At 40.7% G+C, this 17,168-nt stretch overlaps 2 protein-coding genes across 2 annotated transcripts; one reads left to right on the forward strand and one right to left on the reverse strand.

Annotated features, from left to right (window-relative positions):
- The first annotated feature begins 556 nt into the window (after window positions 1-556).
- snx24 (sorting nexin 24) lies at window positions 557-8,722 on the forward strand. Its single transcript, XM_039999962.1, has 7 exons — window positions 557-779; window positions 2,654-2,737; window positions 6,784-6,888; window positions 7,026-7,120; window positions 7,234-7,263; window positions 7,410-7,474; window positions 7,580-8,722. Exons 1-7 carry the CDS (start codon window positions 711-713, stop codon window positions 7,648-7,650), a joined length of 519 nt encoding a protein of 172 aa, XP_039855896.1. The 5' UTR covers window positions 557-710; the 3' UTR covers window positions 7,651-8,722.
- A 768-nt stretch (window positions 8,723-9,490) lies between these two features.
- On the reverse strand, window positions 9,491-16,421 carry ggcx (gamma-glutamyl carboxylase). Its single transcript, XM_039999959.1, has 15 exons — window positions 16,221-16,421; window positions 15,793-15,996; window positions 15,549-15,707; window positions 13,880-14,045; window positions 13,726-13,804; window positions 13,530-13,636; window positions 13,289-13,452; window positions 12,913-13,214; window positions 12,530-12,661; window positions 12,085-12,236; window positions 11,834-12,003; window positions 11,618-11,748; window positions 11,389-11,536; window positions 10,364-10,568; window positions 9,491-10,269 (listed from the first exon to the last, which is right to left on the reverse strand). The coding sequence occupies exons 1-15, from the start codon at window positions 16,243-16,245 to the stop codon at window positions 10,110-10,112; spliced, it is 2,304 nt and encodes a 767-aa protein (XP_039855893.1). The 5' UTR covers window positions 16,246-16,421; the 3' UTR covers window positions 9,491-10,109.
- Between the last annotated feature and the right edge of the window lie 747 nt (window positions 16,422-17,168).

Consider the following 17,168-nt stretch of genomic DNA (forward strand, 5'->3'; position numbering starts at 1 on the left):
GGATTCGCACATGTAGTGAAGGAGGACATGCAGATTACTGGGGTGTCAGCAGAGGATGGTAGAGATAGGGTGAAATGAATGCAGATGACGGGCTGTGGCAACCCATAAACTGAGCAGTTGAAAGAAGAAGAAGAAAATATTCTAACCCAACATTCACACACTTACATATATGGATCGGAGGCAACTCAGAATTCAGTATCTTGCCCAAGGATCCTTTCTCGTGTAGATTAAAGAAGCCAGGGCTCAAACCACCATCCAACTAGCAGACAGCCTTCTCTGTCTCCACAGCCACCACAGATGATAAATTATCGAAAAAACAATAAAACCGAAGCCCATGACATTAAAAAATACACAATTTGACACAATGCCACTGCCTGTCGAAGTTAATTAATTAATTAATTCTTTTATAACTAAAAGGAAAGATATTCACGATTAAAAATGACCCCACTGGGCCACCTGAAGGTTAAACTGTCCTCTGTGGCGCTTTCTTCAAGATAATCCTTACAACGGTGTGCCCTCCGGTCCAGCAGGGGGCACCACTGAGATGTCTTTCGTCACATTTGAATTCTGTGATTTTTATCAGTCAAACTGGAGTAATCCACCAGCACTGAGTGAGTGAGTGTGTGTGTGTGTGTCAATGTGTTTGTGTGCGCCAGAGGATCAAGATCAAACATCACCTACCTGAAAATCACGCCTCAGTTCGAGTGAAGATGCATCCGGTGCGAGTGTCGATCCCGTCTTTTCGCTCAGAAAACAGTTCGGTGGAGAAAGGATACACGGTGAGCTGCTCCCTAATAAACCCTGTGTGTCTGTGTGTCGCCTGTCCTGCCGCTGTCATCAGATTTAATGTCAACTGTGCCGCTGTCTCTCTCTGTTAGATCATAAACTGCACTCTGCTCGCTTCAAATCAGCACCGAATTCGCACTTTATGGCGCAAATGAGGCACGAAAAGAGGCAAAAGTTACTCTGACTTTAGAATCTGTGTCTAATCAGAGAGGCTCCAGAGTTTTAAACCAGCCCTCCACACCCAGCTGACATCTTGACATCTGTAAATAAATAAATAAATAAATAATAATAACAATAATAATCTAGAGTAAGGAATAAATAAGATAAAGATAAATACTTTAATGAGGTTATAAGTAGCTGAGATATGCTCAGTTTAAAGATATATAGTGTAGGGAGTCCTTGATTGGGAATAAACACAGGTAAGGATTTAATCCAGGCACCACTGCTTCACCCTTAAATGTTTTCTTTTGTAAAATATTGTTTAAAATCACTTCCAGTAAAGGCTGCTGTCACTGCAAACACATAAGGGTGGTTTCAGCTTTTTAAAATCAGTCATTTACTCATTTAGAGATCAAACTAATTGTACTGCAGTCTTCTAACGTCAGAATCAGTAAGATATATATTTATCTTTTACTCATCTTGTGACTACAACATTTTATCTAAGCACGTCAAACTCATTTTGCCACTGTTACAGCCCACCTTGACCATAAGTGGGCCAAACCACTGTCAGTGTAAAGAAGTTGGACTGTGCATTTAATACCAATTAATACTAAAAGAAGACCAGTTTCAACAATATATCTCAGTTTTTCTAGACAATAAAGAAATGCTGCTGTAAAAAAAATGTAAGAAATCTGTCAGCGCAGATAAATAAATGTGTTCTGGTGGCCCAAAAAATTAACTTTTTCCCCCTGCTGTGGACCCACTGTAAAAGAAAATATAAATATATATAAATTTTTATAGTAGATGGTAAGAAAAAACTTTTCTGTGGTTTAATTGTTATTGTTTATTTATTACTTTGGTGTAGAATGAATGGCAGTGGTGGACTTCATCAGCAGGAAACGCTGTAAAATCGATGAAAATACAGTTAAAAGTACAAAATCTATGCCCTCCTTTACATTTTCCACAGCTGTGCGGGTCTTTGTGGGCCGTGTCAAACACGGGCCTTGTGTTTGACACCCCTGCTCTAAGGAGTCCTATCCCCTCTATTGGGAACCACTGTTCAATTAGGCAACAGTTCCCAGTTTTGTGGCATCATTTTGAGGAAGGCTTTTTTTCCTGTTTTAATGGCATCATGTTTTATTGCTGGAAGTCATGAGGACCTTAGAGCAGTGCTTTTGAGTTTGACTTCCTGACTTCCAAGATATTGTGTAATACCCATAAAAAGAAAGTTTTCTGAATTTATTTCTCAGTATTCACGTATGGACACTGTGTTCAGGTTTATGAGATGATTATATATTTTATTTAAAATAGATTTTTAAATAAGATCCAACACCTGTTTGGATTCTTCCAGCATTTGTTAATAATGATTACTTGTTGGCTTTTCCGTCTTGGATGATGCGGTGTGTGTGTTCACAGCGCTGCCGTCATTTATTGTGAATTTCCTCCTTTGCAAAATGCTGTCCAGAACGGCAGCGTGCGTGCTGTGAATCTCTTACTGAAGGAAGGGAAGTGGAAGGCAGCCTGTTTAGGGATGTTAACAGTAACTCTGACAGATCAATTTGTTTTTTCTGTCACAACAGCCAGATGTTTCCTCTTGTTGTGGAATTAATGCTGACATCGATGTTACTGTCACTGCTGAGTGTATGGGTAGAGCGGAGAAATTTTCAGTTGAATGAGTCACTAAGCTGACTTATCTTTTTTCTTTCAGGTCTTTAAAATTGACGTGTTGATGAACGGCAGACAGCATGCTGTTGAGAAACGCTACAGCGAATTCCACGCTTTGCATAAAATGGTGAGATTCAGCTTTCGGTTCTGATTCTTTTTTTTTTTTCCGCACAATCATTCTTTCCTGTGAGCTAAAAATTTACTAAAGCGTTCAAGTGTTTAACTTCTGCCATTAATGTGTGAAAAACCTACAGATTTTACACATCAACCATGATATTCTAATTTAACTTAACACTGGTTTATGAATCACTCAAACATAAGAACACACCTGCCTGAACTAGTGTTGTGTTTACACATAACAACTTAGCAAAGCAACCAGTTTTAAATCTTTAGGCGCTCTTTGGGAGCCTGTTGCAAAAACACATTCTCCAAAAGCACATTGTTTAGTTGAATCTACAAAAAATGCCAATGATACCACAGTTTGACAGGTATGTGATAGATTTTTGCACCAACTTGGTGATTCCCAAAGAGCTATTAGCTGAAAACGTGCCATATATATTACCAGAGAGTGCTGGTGCAGTGTGTCCTTAAGAGATTGAGGAAACTGGACAGATAAGGACACACTAATAAGTGTCAGGCCTTAAAAAAAAACTATCTTGCACAGACGAAGTTGTCCTTAAGAAATAATGAAAAAATACAGCAAAGAACTGACACAGGAGGTGAGAGGTGCATCTGGGCCTTCAGCTGATCCATCTACTGTTCACTGAAGCCTCATCAGGAATGGTCTCAGTGGAATGGCAGCTGACAAGAAGCCATGCTTAAGGGAGGAAAACACACAAAGATTATTCATAGGACTGCAGGGTATATTAGACTTAACAGTTACTATATACAGTAATGGACTTCTATACATTTTACATAAGATTAAAACTTTGGTTGTAAGATTCAGATAATTATTTATTCAAAGCTAAACATTTTAAATGAGAATAAGAAAGAAAAGTATTTCTCTGTGCCCCCCTTTCCCTGTTAATGCCCTGCCTGGCCCCCTGGCAAAGCTTTGCTAGACCCGCCCCTGCACAGTTACCAGCTGTCAGCTACGTAAAAAAAAAGGATCCTGGTGTTATTTGTCTCTCAGAAACAGTTCATAACTTCCCTTCAACTCATTCATGTCACCTAAAAGGTAAACCTGTTTTTCCATCACCTGTTCAGCTCTGATGATTCAGTAACATCAGGACATCTCCTGGTTTCATCTTCATGTTTCCCTCTCACCAGATAACCAAACCGACATCATGACCAGCAGCTTTACAGCTGTGGCTCCAGCAAACATCAGCTGATACTTGAAATTAATATTAAATAAATTCTAACAACAGCTGATCAAGCTTAAACATGCTGCTGTTGTTTAGAGCAACATTCACTGATTTCCTCTTTCTGGCGCAAAGTGGGCGATAAACAAACAAGAGAGACAGGACTTGTGTCAGAAACGGGTCTCTCCTCCTCCTGCCTCCCCTTTCTCTCATCCACGTGCTGGCCTCTGTGGAAGCTCCGCCATAGCCACCACCAAACACCAGAGTTATTTGTACACATGTGCCAGCATCTGGCCAATCTACCACCTTTCATTTTTTTTATAACGTTACAAAAACAGCGACTAAAAAATCCATATATATATATTAGAGATGAACAGATCTGATATTACGTATCGGTATCGGTCTGATACTGACGTAAATTACTGGATCGGATATCGGAGAGAAATAAAAAATGTAATGATCCATTAAATATCAAAAAAGCACCTCACAAAACTTGTGACACGGTGTAACTCAGCTCATAACCGCAGCACGTCGGAGCAGTGTGCTCACGTGATAGAGCGGCTGTGTGTATTTGTAGCCTCGCTACCAAACCAGCATTTCATCTCCAAGGAAGTTATCCCAGAGAGAAGTAAAGCAAGTGTGTAAGTTCATCTCTGAATGTTTGTAAAGCATTCCCATGTTAAGCTTAACAACCGATATATGGAGCGTCTGCCTCTCTCTCTCTCCTGCTGCTACTTCAATCGTGAAACTGCTTAATGATCAGCTGATCGGCTTTTCTGTCGCGAGTCCGTCTCTCTTCTTTGTTTATCGCCCACTTCGCGCCAGAAAGAGGAAACCAGCGGCTGAACAACAGCAGCACGTTTAAGCTTGATAAGCTGTTGTTAGAATTTATTTAATATTACTTTCTACACCAGGATCCTTTTTTACGCAGCTTTTTACGTAGCTGACAGCTGGTAACTGTGCAGGGGCCGGTGTAGCAAAGGTTTGCCAGGGGGCCAGGTGGGGCATTAACAGGGAAAGGGGGGGCACAGAGAAATACTTTTCTTTCTTATTCTCATTTAAAATGTCTAGCTTTTAATAAATAATTATCTGAATCTTACACCCAAAGTTTTAATCTTATGTAAAATGTATAGAAGTCCATTACTGTGTATAGTAACTGTTAAGTCTAATATACCCTAGTAAGCTATAGTACTTTTTCCTTTGGGAAGATAACATCTGTGCAGTCTGCAGTTCTGTTGAAGAAAGATGTTGAATCTATTTAATTATTCTTGAAAAATAATTTATTTCTGTGCATTTTTTTCCACACTGCATCAAATTAAAGTTGATTACGTCGATTAAGCATCATGAGGTGGAGGTTGGGGGGTGGTTCCCTATTTTTTTTTTTTTTTTTGCTGGGAGTTTGCAACCCTATTAGTTAGGTTGCTTAATATTTCTGCTAAGTACTCTTTAAAATACCAGAATAGGGAGGATGGTGTAGGTTTAAGTTTATTAGATTGATCAGTGTTGCTGAACTATGAAATATTTTCGGTGCAGTGTATTTTTTACATACAGGTATAACAAAATGGCTTTAGTGTTGTTGTTTATTTAAACTTGAGTATGAACTTATACAAAATGCAGCAATATATTAAAAAACAGTTTTATTGATTAAAAAACACACTATATCGGATTCATATCAGTATCGGCAGATATCCAAATTTATGATATCGGTATCGGACATAAAAAAAGTGGTATCGTGCCATCTCTAATATATATATATACACATACATACATACATATATATATATATATATATATATATATTAGGAAGATCAAGCAAAATGGACAGACTGTGTTCTAGCTGATAACTTGAAAAGCAGCTTAGAGCATTCACAGAAAAGTTCACATTGTGTAATCTGTTTACTGACTAAGGTGGCACAAACACACAGTCCATTGTCTCAGCAATGTCATTCCCTACATTAATAGCAACAGTTATTGTGCTGTGTTGTTTTCCAAACCTGACTGATGTTTGGAAAGAACAGACACTTTTTCAAATTGTTTTTTACTTATTAATTTATAAACATTTAAAGAATCTTTGCTAAAATACACAATTCAGATAGACATAGGCTATTTTTAAATGACTAATAATTACTTTATCATAGTAATAACCACACTATGGTCCCATTGTTTTGTTGGTGATTGTTCTATAATATCAGTAATCTAAAAAAGACATTTTTAAGGATTTTATTTTAAATTACTAAATATTTTCAGTTTTAAAATAACATGAAAAAGTCTAGCCACAAGTTTTCCCTTAACAAGTTGACTTCAGCTCTGCCTTTATCTACAAACGATCAGAGGCTGATAAACCGCAATAAGCCCAGGAAACACCCAAAAACGGTTGCATTTGCAGCTGCAAGGAGAGTAAGGAGTTGCAGAGAGGGCATAACATACAAAAGTTTATTAGCTGAAATGTTCCAAATCAATTAACTATGAACAGCTTCTCAGAGCTAAACGTTTGTTCTTCTGTTTTCGGTGTGGTTTGTTCGGTGACCCCAAAAATATTTTGGCATTTTGAGTAATTTAAAATATGTGAAATCAATTAAATAAATGTCTAAACATCCAGCTTAAGTGATTTTGCATAAAGAAATGTTATACTAGCACTTTTGTTGAGCAAAATCCTCTGCAAAGGTAAATTTGTTAGGTGAGAGAGGGTATGTAGAAGGTCTTCTTATTTTTATTTCATTGAATGAGAGAGTTGACACTGTGTCAGACAGGAACTCTGTGAGAATGAGGTCGGACATGTCCGGTTGGTTTTCTTCTGGGCAAAATAGTTTAACTGTGCACATAACTTTGAAGCAACTGTACACATTTGTGTAACACTTTTAAATCCCTCCAGCTGAAGAAGACCATAAAGCCACCCGAGATCCCCTCGAAGCATGTGAGAAACTGGGTTCCCAAGGTCCTGGAGCAGAGGAGACATGGCTTGGAGCTCTACCTGCAGGTATTTGGACTCACATTCCCTCCACCTGTCAGGGCTGTTTGTCTCAGATATAAAGAAGTTAAATGGATTCAAACTTGCCTCTAGGATGCTTCGTTTTGGTGCTTCGTACACACTGAAATTTGCTTTTGTTCTGTTAGACTATAATTATGGAAAACGAGGTCCTTCCAAAGATATTCCTGGATTTCCTGAACATCCGCCATTTTCCTTCAGTGCCAAAAACAGAAAGTTGTGGGTGAGTGTAAACTGCTGGTTTACTTTAGAATAAAAGACCAGTTTGTGGCATTTGCGCTTGTTCCCAGGGTCGTGGAGGGTTATGTGGCATAACTTTTATTTTTCTTCTTTAAGGTCGTTTGATACAGAATCACTGGAGTCGAGGTGAGTCGTTTTTCCCTCCCATAGGTCACGTTTCTTAATCTGCACTTTAACCAGTTAAAACATAAGTAACTATTTGCTGTACACTTGAACTTCACTCAGATTGATTGGCACAGACCTCCTGATTTCTCCTTCTTCCTCTCTTTTAGTAAACTTTCACATCAGCCGGTCATGCTGTTTCTGAGAGACCCCTACCTGCTGCCGGCTGGACACGGTGTGTGCACATAACATCTTAAAAGGCTTTCCTTTCTTCTCCATTTAAAACAAAATGTACTCATTCTTTATTTGACCTATTTTTCTTTCTTCTTCACCTTTTCAGATGAATTTTCTAACGTTGTGATCGAAGGCGTGGTGCACGGAGTTTACTACCCAGATCTTCAGCCAAGGTAGAGCCTCCAAGCCGAATCTGAGGGGACGTCACTACAAACGGGATGCTTCTTTTTTTTTTTCTGCACCATTTTAGGTGTGCTTCATGAAGAACATAACACGTTAGGACACACTGAGCCCTTCACATCTTCCAAAGCAAATAACAAGAATCCATTCTTTTATTTTTGTAAGAAAGGACGCCAGGACTCAGCACATTTTAAAGCATAAACACTATATTATCCGTTTTCCACTAACAAACTCTCCACTGTAAAAATGAAGTGAAACTGTTTGACTGGTTACTAGGATGTGTTCAAGCACAGAGGCGTATTTTCAGAAAAATAGAGCTCGATACATTGTAACTTAACTTTATTTTGTAAAAAACATAACCAGCAAAATTCACAGGGGGGATCAACTGGAATTAGAAATGTGAGGCTCATAAGAGCAACGGACCTGATTGTATTCTTTTTTTTGGTTTGTTTTAGTCACCCTACAGTGTATTCTGAATGACTCTTGCACTCTCATGAACTGAAAAAGGGTTAGTGTGCCAGACGCACAGGAGCATTTCTGGCATCTAAAGCACAGGGTTAGACTGAGGAGATTGATGGATCATGGCCTGCAAACAGGGAGGTGCCCTTCTCTATTTTATCTCCAGTGATGTGGTGTTTCTGTTTATTTCGAGCTGCCAAAAGGAGCCTGCTGTGGGAGTGCTGTGGGTGAATTCTTTTTTTTAGGGACTGAAGAGGGTGTTTTTGCGTTTTGGTGGAGCCGACAGCGAGACGTTAGGGTGGAAATGATTGACTTTTTAAACACACTCTGGCTGTGATATTGACGTCTTTCATGAAGTCTGTGAGAAGTACTGTAGTGTTGATATTCGTGCTAGTGAGCTCGCTATGATGAAGTGACAAAGACTGAAATATGTGCCACAGCTGACTAGTAGATGCAGATGGGAACGGTGCAATTACTTTGGCTTCACTTGCGTTTTCCGTTCCCTCAGCAGATTTTCCCACATTAAAAAAAACCAAACAAAAAACAGGGAATCTCAGCCTTCTGAAATTAAGGGTTTGTTCTGTCGTCATCTTAAACGCACACCACCGACTAGATGATAAGAGAGCCTCCAGTTCTCAACCCAGCAGAGAGAAAAATAAGAAATGTGTGTAAAAGCTGTAGGTACACGTAGATTTCTCGCTTACTGTTTGTGCATGACTTTGCAGATCGTGTTCATTTGTTTTATGGGAACAATTTGTGACCCGTCTCTAACACTAACGCACTCGTATTAATGTTTAAATCACAAATATAATCGAGGGTCAGTTAAGTTGTGGTAACTGGAAGCATAGTTGGCGCCGCCGTGTAAAAGGGATGCAGAGTGTTTCATTTTACAGACAGATGGTGATTTAGCAGACTTACAGCCAGTAAAATAACAGTGCAATATGATATGAAACACAAAACTTTGTCTTTATCTTGCTGCCTGGAATTTATTTCATGTAAAACTTTAAAATCTAACACCCTTCGATGACTGGTAGCTTTTGATGAAACTTTGTCACTGGACACTCTTCGGACAGCAATTAATAACCTAATAATTTTTTGGGGTTTTTTAACGTGACTGGACCTCCACTACACATTTATAGCCAAACAATGAATAATGAAGAGATTGTGATTGTGTGTCTTAGCAAATCATTGCCTGGAAATCCATGTTGTAGATTTATATGTATTTATATTGTGTGCCGTGTGTCATTCTGTGCCATAATGCTAGCCTACAGTGAACACTGGACGTCTGCTGTAGCACTTTATGAAGGGTAATGTGTACAATACTGACACCAATAAAAGGAAAAAGAATTCTCTATTCTCCGCAAGCTTGTCGTCAGACTCATTTCAATATCAAAATTTATTTTCATCAATAGATCTCCATAAGAAAAAAGACAGAAAATACTTTTTTCCCTTGCATCGTACCATAACTGGTTAGAACGTTAAACTGACTGAAGTATCATGAATATTTGTAAACGTAATTTATCTCAAATTGTTCTAATCTCGTTGGAGCTGGCAGATGAACAGAAAAGGATCCTGGTCACTGAGATCTGTCCCTTTGAAACATAAAACCCTTCCTCCTTCAGTCACATGCTTCCACCTGCTTCACTTCTGTCATTCAAAACAGCATTAGCATTTTTGCACACACACATATGCTCCTCTAGCAAATAATGCCTGCTGTCTGTTTAAGCGCACTTATTTTTAAGAACAACCCTTTTTTTTTAAACGGTCATTAACAAAAGCTCTAACCATGTAGTGACTTTACATTTGGACATAATCTGAAATGTTTCAGAAGTGAAAACGGAAAGAAAAAAAAAGCGCTGTGATCTCCGGGCAGTGATGTCACAGTTTAGTAACAGTCCAGTAGTAATAGCGCGGACACACACACTCACATTGATGGGAATGTGTGATTCAGCACCTACAGGCAATTCACCGAGTATTTTTTTTTGGCCTCAGTGGCATTAAAGTTCTGCATGACCGACTTCATCTTTGAGCCGTTCGTCTTGACTGGCTTCTGCTTGAGGTTCCTTCATGTTGGCGTAGGCAACTTCCCTCGTCAGCTGCTCGAGCGGAGGCAGACCCACCGCCAGGTTTCTCATTGCAATGGCTGTCATCAAGATTCTGGAAGACAAATGTGCAGAGTTCGCGTGTTTGTTTAGCTGGTTTTTCTACACTTTGTCTGCATCTGTGCGTTCTCAGAGAGCTCAGCACTCACCCTCTGCGTATTGTGTAATACTTCTTCACGGCAAAGCGCTGCAGTCGCTCCAGCATGCCGGCCTCCCTGCGTTTCTTAACTTCCTTCATCCGTCGCTGCCTCTTCAGGAACAGCCGCACAATCGGGTCAGTGGCGTTGACCTCCGAACCCTCGTCATCATCTGCAGCCATGAGAGGCTGCAGCTCGGGAGGAAGTGGCTCAGTTTCTGTGGGGTGAGACGGACTCAAGTAAAGCAGGCACACCAGGAGAGAGCTGAATGGGATTTTTAGTGACATGCAGATCAGCCATCGACAGCTGAATGGAAATAGATTGATTGTTTCATTAAAATGTAAAGTCACTTCGACTTTGTTATACACCACCGGGCTAAGCACGCACCCCCACCCCACGAGTAGCATCATAAACTTTTATATATCTACTGTATTGTTTACAGTGTTGGCCTTCTTTACTGATTTTTTTACTGCATTTTTTTTGTTTATGTATTGCTACATCCTTAATGAGCTAGAGAGGCCAGTTTGAGATAGTTTGGACACGAAAAGCTGTCAGGCACGAGGAACAGAGGAATGTGAAGTGAAGGAGGACATGCAGAGGAGGAGGCAGATGATCTGCTATAGCGACCTCTACAGGGAGCAGCTGAAAGAAAAAAAGAAGGCCTGCAGCACGTACAGACATCTGCGGTTGTAACTGGAGTAACAACTTTTGAAAGTATTCCAGCAGGAAGTTGTGCCTCGCCACAATGCAAAAACTACTCTGAAACGGCTCAGGGAGCTAAGGGAACAACTTTAACTTGTGCCTCCAAATTCCAAAGATCCAAACCCAATTGAGCATCCATGGAAAGAAAGGGGAGAACAAAAGCAAGCCACAACCTGAAGAATCCTCTGCCCTGTTTTGTGGGTACATGGGTAACCTGCACAGCACTGAGCACGTAGGTTTTCAGATCTTTTTCAGGAACCTTACCACTATTCTGTAACCCCTTAAAATAATCCACTAAAAGCTATGCAATGTGTTATTTTTGAAAGCATCTTCACCTGTTCCATTGCGAACACGCTCCTGGATTTCATACAGCTTGGTGAAGTTCTTCTGTAGTGCCGCCTCTGTGGTGTTTACATAGACGTACATGTAGCAAGAGGGGCCCTCGGACACTGTGTACACCTTATGATAAGCCCCGGCAGCTACCTACACAAAGCCACAGTAAGTTAAGTACTAAAACAAGATAAAGAGCAAAGCATGAACAGTGACAATGGTGAGCAGCTGTACCTTTATCTGCTCACCGGGCTGCAGAGTGTAGTTCTTCTTCTCCTCCACTACCTCTACATTCACCTGGCCCTGCAACACCTGGATGCTGGTGTTGCCCAAATCTTCACTCACAAAGTTTTCCAAGTGGAGACCTAAAAAGGGAAGATAACAATAAAACAACACACCATACATGGCTTTTTCATCCAAAAGAAAAATTGTAAAAGTGAGGTTTGTAACCTGGGAAATCCGCAATAAAGACGATTTCGGTCTGATTGTCCAAACTTCCCTCGATCTCCTGGAACTTGGGCCTCCAAGGCGAGAGGTCCACCAGCAGAGGCATGAGCCATTTGTTTGGTTTGAAAGGTGACCATTCAGCACTCACAATGTCCACACGAGGATCAAAGATCCTTAGAAAAGCATCCAGAGCAGATTTAAACCTCACCCTTTTACAATTCTGACAGAAGGCTAAAAACAAAAAGCTCTCGTACCTTTGCTGGAAGCGTTCATTGATGGACACCCAGATGTCAAAGTAGATTTCAGGATCGGAGATGTTATAACGAGGCAGGTACTGATGGAGGCATGTAGCATACTGCTTCAGCATGTCTCCGTGGTCCTTCCAGCGACGACTCTGTGTGAACACCTACAGCAGGCAGATTGTGAATTGGAAGAGCAAGACTTTAGGAAAGACTACAATCTAAAAAGGTCAAGGAAAAGCAGTTTTGTTTATTAAAGAAACATCCATATACAGATGGAGACACTGTTGGGTGAAATTAAAGGAATTCCAAACATCACAGATTACAGTTATAACTAATGCATAATATTAATAATAACAATATAGTCAAAGCACTTCTGTAAGCACTAATTTTTGTTTTGTTTTGGGGTTTTTTAGCGCAGATAGTTATCGAGTCTGACAGTGTTTCCCCTGTAACTCACCCCTGGGTTCAGATATCCAGTTTCACCCGTTTTCCTGTCTTTGTAGGTGATTTTAACGTGCTGATGGCTGCGAGAGTGAACCATCATGTCCCATGAATATCCGTACAGGCCATTAGTCCAGTTGTTATAACCCTTGACAAAAAAAAGAAGTTTAAGTAAAGTCATAAATCACATCACCATTTTCACACTTTCAATTCACCACTGAGTGTAGTGAGGACTTGTTGATGAGTAAGCTTTCAGCTCTCTGTTGACAACAGACGTCAGAGCTGCTCTTTGCTGTTGACTCTGATTGAGCAACCATTGGTCTCAGCAGATAACTCAACGAGGGCTTCATGGATGAATGTGTTATCTGTACAAGCATTTCAAAACAAAGATCTTAGTACCTGTGTGATGAAGTGAGAGTAGGGCAAGAAGAACTGTTCCATTAAGTAAAGAACAGTAAAAATGGCTCCCAGCTTGTGTTTTAGTCTCAATTTGGATGATTTGGCAGCAGCTGGGGTCTGTCTTTGCTGAGTGCCACTGCCTTGGATTTCTTCGTAAACACAGGAAGGGCTGGGCTGGGACCCCGGTGAAGTGAGGGGCAGGACTGGCCTGAGGAATGATGGGAAATGGGCAAAAAAATTTCTTGGCCAGTCAGGGTAGCAGAAGAGAGGACTGGTGGCCAGCATTGCGTAGGGAAACATCCCTGTGGAGGATTAAGACGAAGGTAAAATGACAGCACAGAATTAAAAGTATTCCTTTAAAAAAAGAATAACTCACCAATGCTGAACAGCTGCGAGTTCATACAGTGGAAGTAGCTGACAAAGAAAAATGCGTAAGGCCGAGTAACGTCAAAAAACAGCAGATAGCCAGCGGTCAGATCCAAAATGAGACCGCCTCCGTGCACCACCAACAGGCTTACTAACTCCACAGGAAGAATCAGTCTGATAAAGGAGGGGAAGGCATGATCAGAAGCAAATTACTGGGATAATCACAGTTAAAGGCTTCAAAAAATACCTACTTGAAGGGGTCAAACAGCCAATGGTGAGCCAGGTATGACATTGAGTAGCCCTCCACCCAATCAGCATCCAACTTCTTCACTCCGGCAATGAAGTATACTATAAATATCTTTGAGGAACAGCAGAGACGTCATTAGGTGACTGATGAATCCATAAGCTGAAAAACACGTATCATATGAATGAGCTAAATAAACAAACCTGAGCTCGCAGCAGTGTGTAATTCCACAGAGGCACATGAGCATTTCTTATAGAGGGTCTCCGCAGTCCATCGATGGACCTACAAAAACACACACACGGACATCAATGAAAGAAACAAACATACACTCAAGTAGATTACTAAACATCACCGTACCAGTATCTGTTGCCATCCATGAGTGTGAGCTGAAATCCAATGAGGCCGTAGAGGTAGGAGTGATTGTTCCAGGCGGTTTTGTCCAGGAAGAAGATGTACCAGTACGTGGAGAGGAACATGAGGCAGGAGAGGCGGTAGAAGCAGCCGAGCATGATGCCCGAAGCGCCTTAAGTCAAAAACAACAACCACAAAAATAAATAGATTCTTATCGTTAATGAGTCTGTTTTTACACATGAATAGTATCTCCTAACTATCCTGACTCTATGGAAGCTTGTTTCCACCACTGAAAACAAAAACGCTTTTCATATCAGGTTATTTACTCAAAGTTTGAGTCAGTAAGTCAAGATTTCTGAGATAATAAGCTAAAATGTTGACTCATGGATGGCAAAACACTTTATTTTTCCAGTGGTGGAAACAAACTTTAAAACAACTCAGCTTGTGAAGACTTTTTTTTAAAAGGGAACTTTTGAATTCACAGTGAAGCCATTGCCATTGCAACTTTGTTGTAAAGCGACATTTTAAATGGAAATGATTAGTTTAACTAGGCATCAAGGCTATAAAGATGCTAGTGTTGCATTATGGGAAATGTAGGGCCCAGCTTCTTTTTTTTAAACGGTAACTTTTGGCTTTTTACCAGACCCACTGCTCAGTGACATCAGAATCAGAATCAGAATACTTTATTGATCCCTGGGGGAAATTATTTTTTGTTACAGTGCTCCATTATAAACCAACATTAAGACAAGACAGACAATACGCTAACTAAGAAGCAAGCAAACAGTGGATCGGACTGAATAACCGAAGGACACTGCAAGAGGCAACTTGTTAATGTCACAGTGTCGTGACTTTATCAAGACAATAATCATTAATAAAACAGTCGTAAGCACAAAAGTGAATTAATGAAAAGTAATTTTATAAAAGTAAAAAGTTGTCAACACCACATGCATACCCCGCTTTATCTTTCTTTGACTCTAATGGGATCACTCATCACTAAAAGAAAATATTATGTTGTATTTAGTAACTTAGTTACTTAAACTTACTTCTAAGTTATTAAATGGTTAAAAGCAGCAATGGCTGATGTTTTCTGATTTTCAGGATCTCATAACAGCAAAAACCCAAAAAATGCTCAACTCTGAGTGAGTGGTAAGGGTGCATGCTAGGTATGTGCAAATCTGGCCTCTAGTTTCATTCCTTTACTGTCTCTCTCTCTCTCTCTCTGCAGCTTGTATCCAAACTCCTGGGTCCAAAAGAAACGGCCAACATTGAGCGACTACTCTGGGGGGGAAAGAGGTCCAATTTTATAGAAATCTATGCAAAATTGCTCTTCCGCTCATTTAATCTAATAACTAGTAAACACTTTTAAACTTGTTGGTTATAGTGAAAAACATGTATAACTTTAATAAGGCTGATGTGTCCTGGCTTTGTATCTGCTGTCTGTTTGCTTTCTTGCTCAATCTTTAGTGAGCTCTACCTTTTCATTGATTTAAAACTTGCAAGAGTCGGCTGGCTTGGGGAGTAAACATGTAAGTGGAAAAATGCAGGCGTGTGTTTCCCACAGAGAGCACTTCCTATTAAAAAACAGAGAGAGAGAGAGAGACTGCATCCACTCAGACTCAAAAACAGGTGTTCTCTCAAGTCGGGAATAAACCTGGAAACACTGAGCCTGACCCACCGAGGAACATCACCACGTACACCAGGTACATCCAGTCCAGCGGCAAGGGCTGTAAGAAGTTGAAGAGAGGAAAGCGACACACGGGGGCCCCATCCAGGTACTTGTAGTCCAGGTTACTGAGGCCACGTTCCTGTGTGATGTCTATGACCATCAGCAAACCTGCACAAAGTATCAAAAGCATCACAGCAGGTCTGAGACAGTCAGAATACCCAGCAGGCAGATTGTACAGGTGTGATTAGTTTACCAAACAAGCAGCGGAAGATGCCCAGAGATGCAGGATCCGTGGGGCGGTTCAGGAGAGCCACAAAGCTGTGCCAGGAAGTCAGGTCCTCCTTCTTGAAGCCAAATATTTGCTCCATCTTGCTTCTGGTGGGCGTTTGTTCACGTTTGGGAGCTTTGTGCTGGTCCTTTGCAGTTTGATCATCTCCCTCACGGCGCACAAAAGCGCCTGCAGGGCACAAATTGGTTTTTATGTTTTTATGTACTAAACACAAAGTGAATTAACTCACTCACGCAGAGTCCCTGCGTGAGTTACAAACCTTCCAGCTCTCATTTAAACACTGAACACGACTCAGGCTTAGACGTTGTTTGCTACATGTTGGTCTAACTGGTTATTACGTTATTACATAAACAACAACCCCGCACGATATGCCACTGCCACAATAACCTCACCTGCCGTAGCGTCTCTCGCCTCCATGTTAGAAAAATGCCGGGTTCTGGTTCGGGACAGGGGGGAGGAGGGTCTCTCTGCTCTCCCTGACCCAGATGCGGGAGTTCTGTGCGGTCACGGACAAAGTTTACGTGTCACAGATCCACACACAGTAGTGTGTCAGGCGGGCAGGAGGAGCAGGAGGAGAGGAGGAGGATGGGACAGGAGCGATTGGAATGTTGTGAAAGAGGTGCTTTTCGTCTATTGGCTGATTCCCACTCTGGCCCCACCCACCAGAGGGCGTTTCTTAGACGTCACATCCTGGTTGAGACTCAAGAATTTCGTCGCCCCTGAATTAGGTCAAATCTTGCTGTAGTACGTGACCGAGCCGAGATACCTGAAAATGAGAAAACTCGGCGGTTACGTGTGTTAATGAAGTTACAAATTATAACATTTTCATGTTCTAATCTTTGCAAATTAGTTACTTAATTTTAAATGTTAATGGAAGAGGGGGACAGTTCAATATGGTCTAATGTTATTTATATAGTATGTTATAATTTTTATAAAGTGTCAAACAAGAGTCTACTCACCGGTTTCTCCATATAATGTAATCATCCAATCACATTGCAGCAACTAAATGTATTTATCCAGGCAGACATGGTCAAGACCTGCTGAAGTTAAAATTGAGCATAAGAATGGGGACGAAAGGTGATTCAAGTTTCAGAGACTGCTAAATTACTGGGCTTTTCCCACACAACTCTACGGTTTACAGAGGATGGTCTGAAAATGAGAAAATATTCCACGAGCTGCAGTTCACTGGGTAAAAATGCTCTTGATGAGAGAGGTCAGAGGAGAATGGCCAGACTGCTTTGTTAGGAAAGCAACAGTAAGAGAAATAACAATTTGTTACATCAAAGGGGTGCAGAAGCATGTCTGAATGCACAATATGTCAAACCTTTAAGCAGATGGGT

The sequence above is a fragment of the Simochromis diagramma genome, unplaced genomic scaffold (genome assembly GCF_900408965.1).
Source record: "Simochromis diagramma unplaced genomic scaffold, fSimDia1.1 OVJJ01000596.1, whole genome shotgun sequence".
Taxonomy (NCBI): Eukaryota; Metazoa; Chordata; class Actinopteri; order Cichliformes; family Cichlidae; genus Simochromis; species Simochromis diagramma.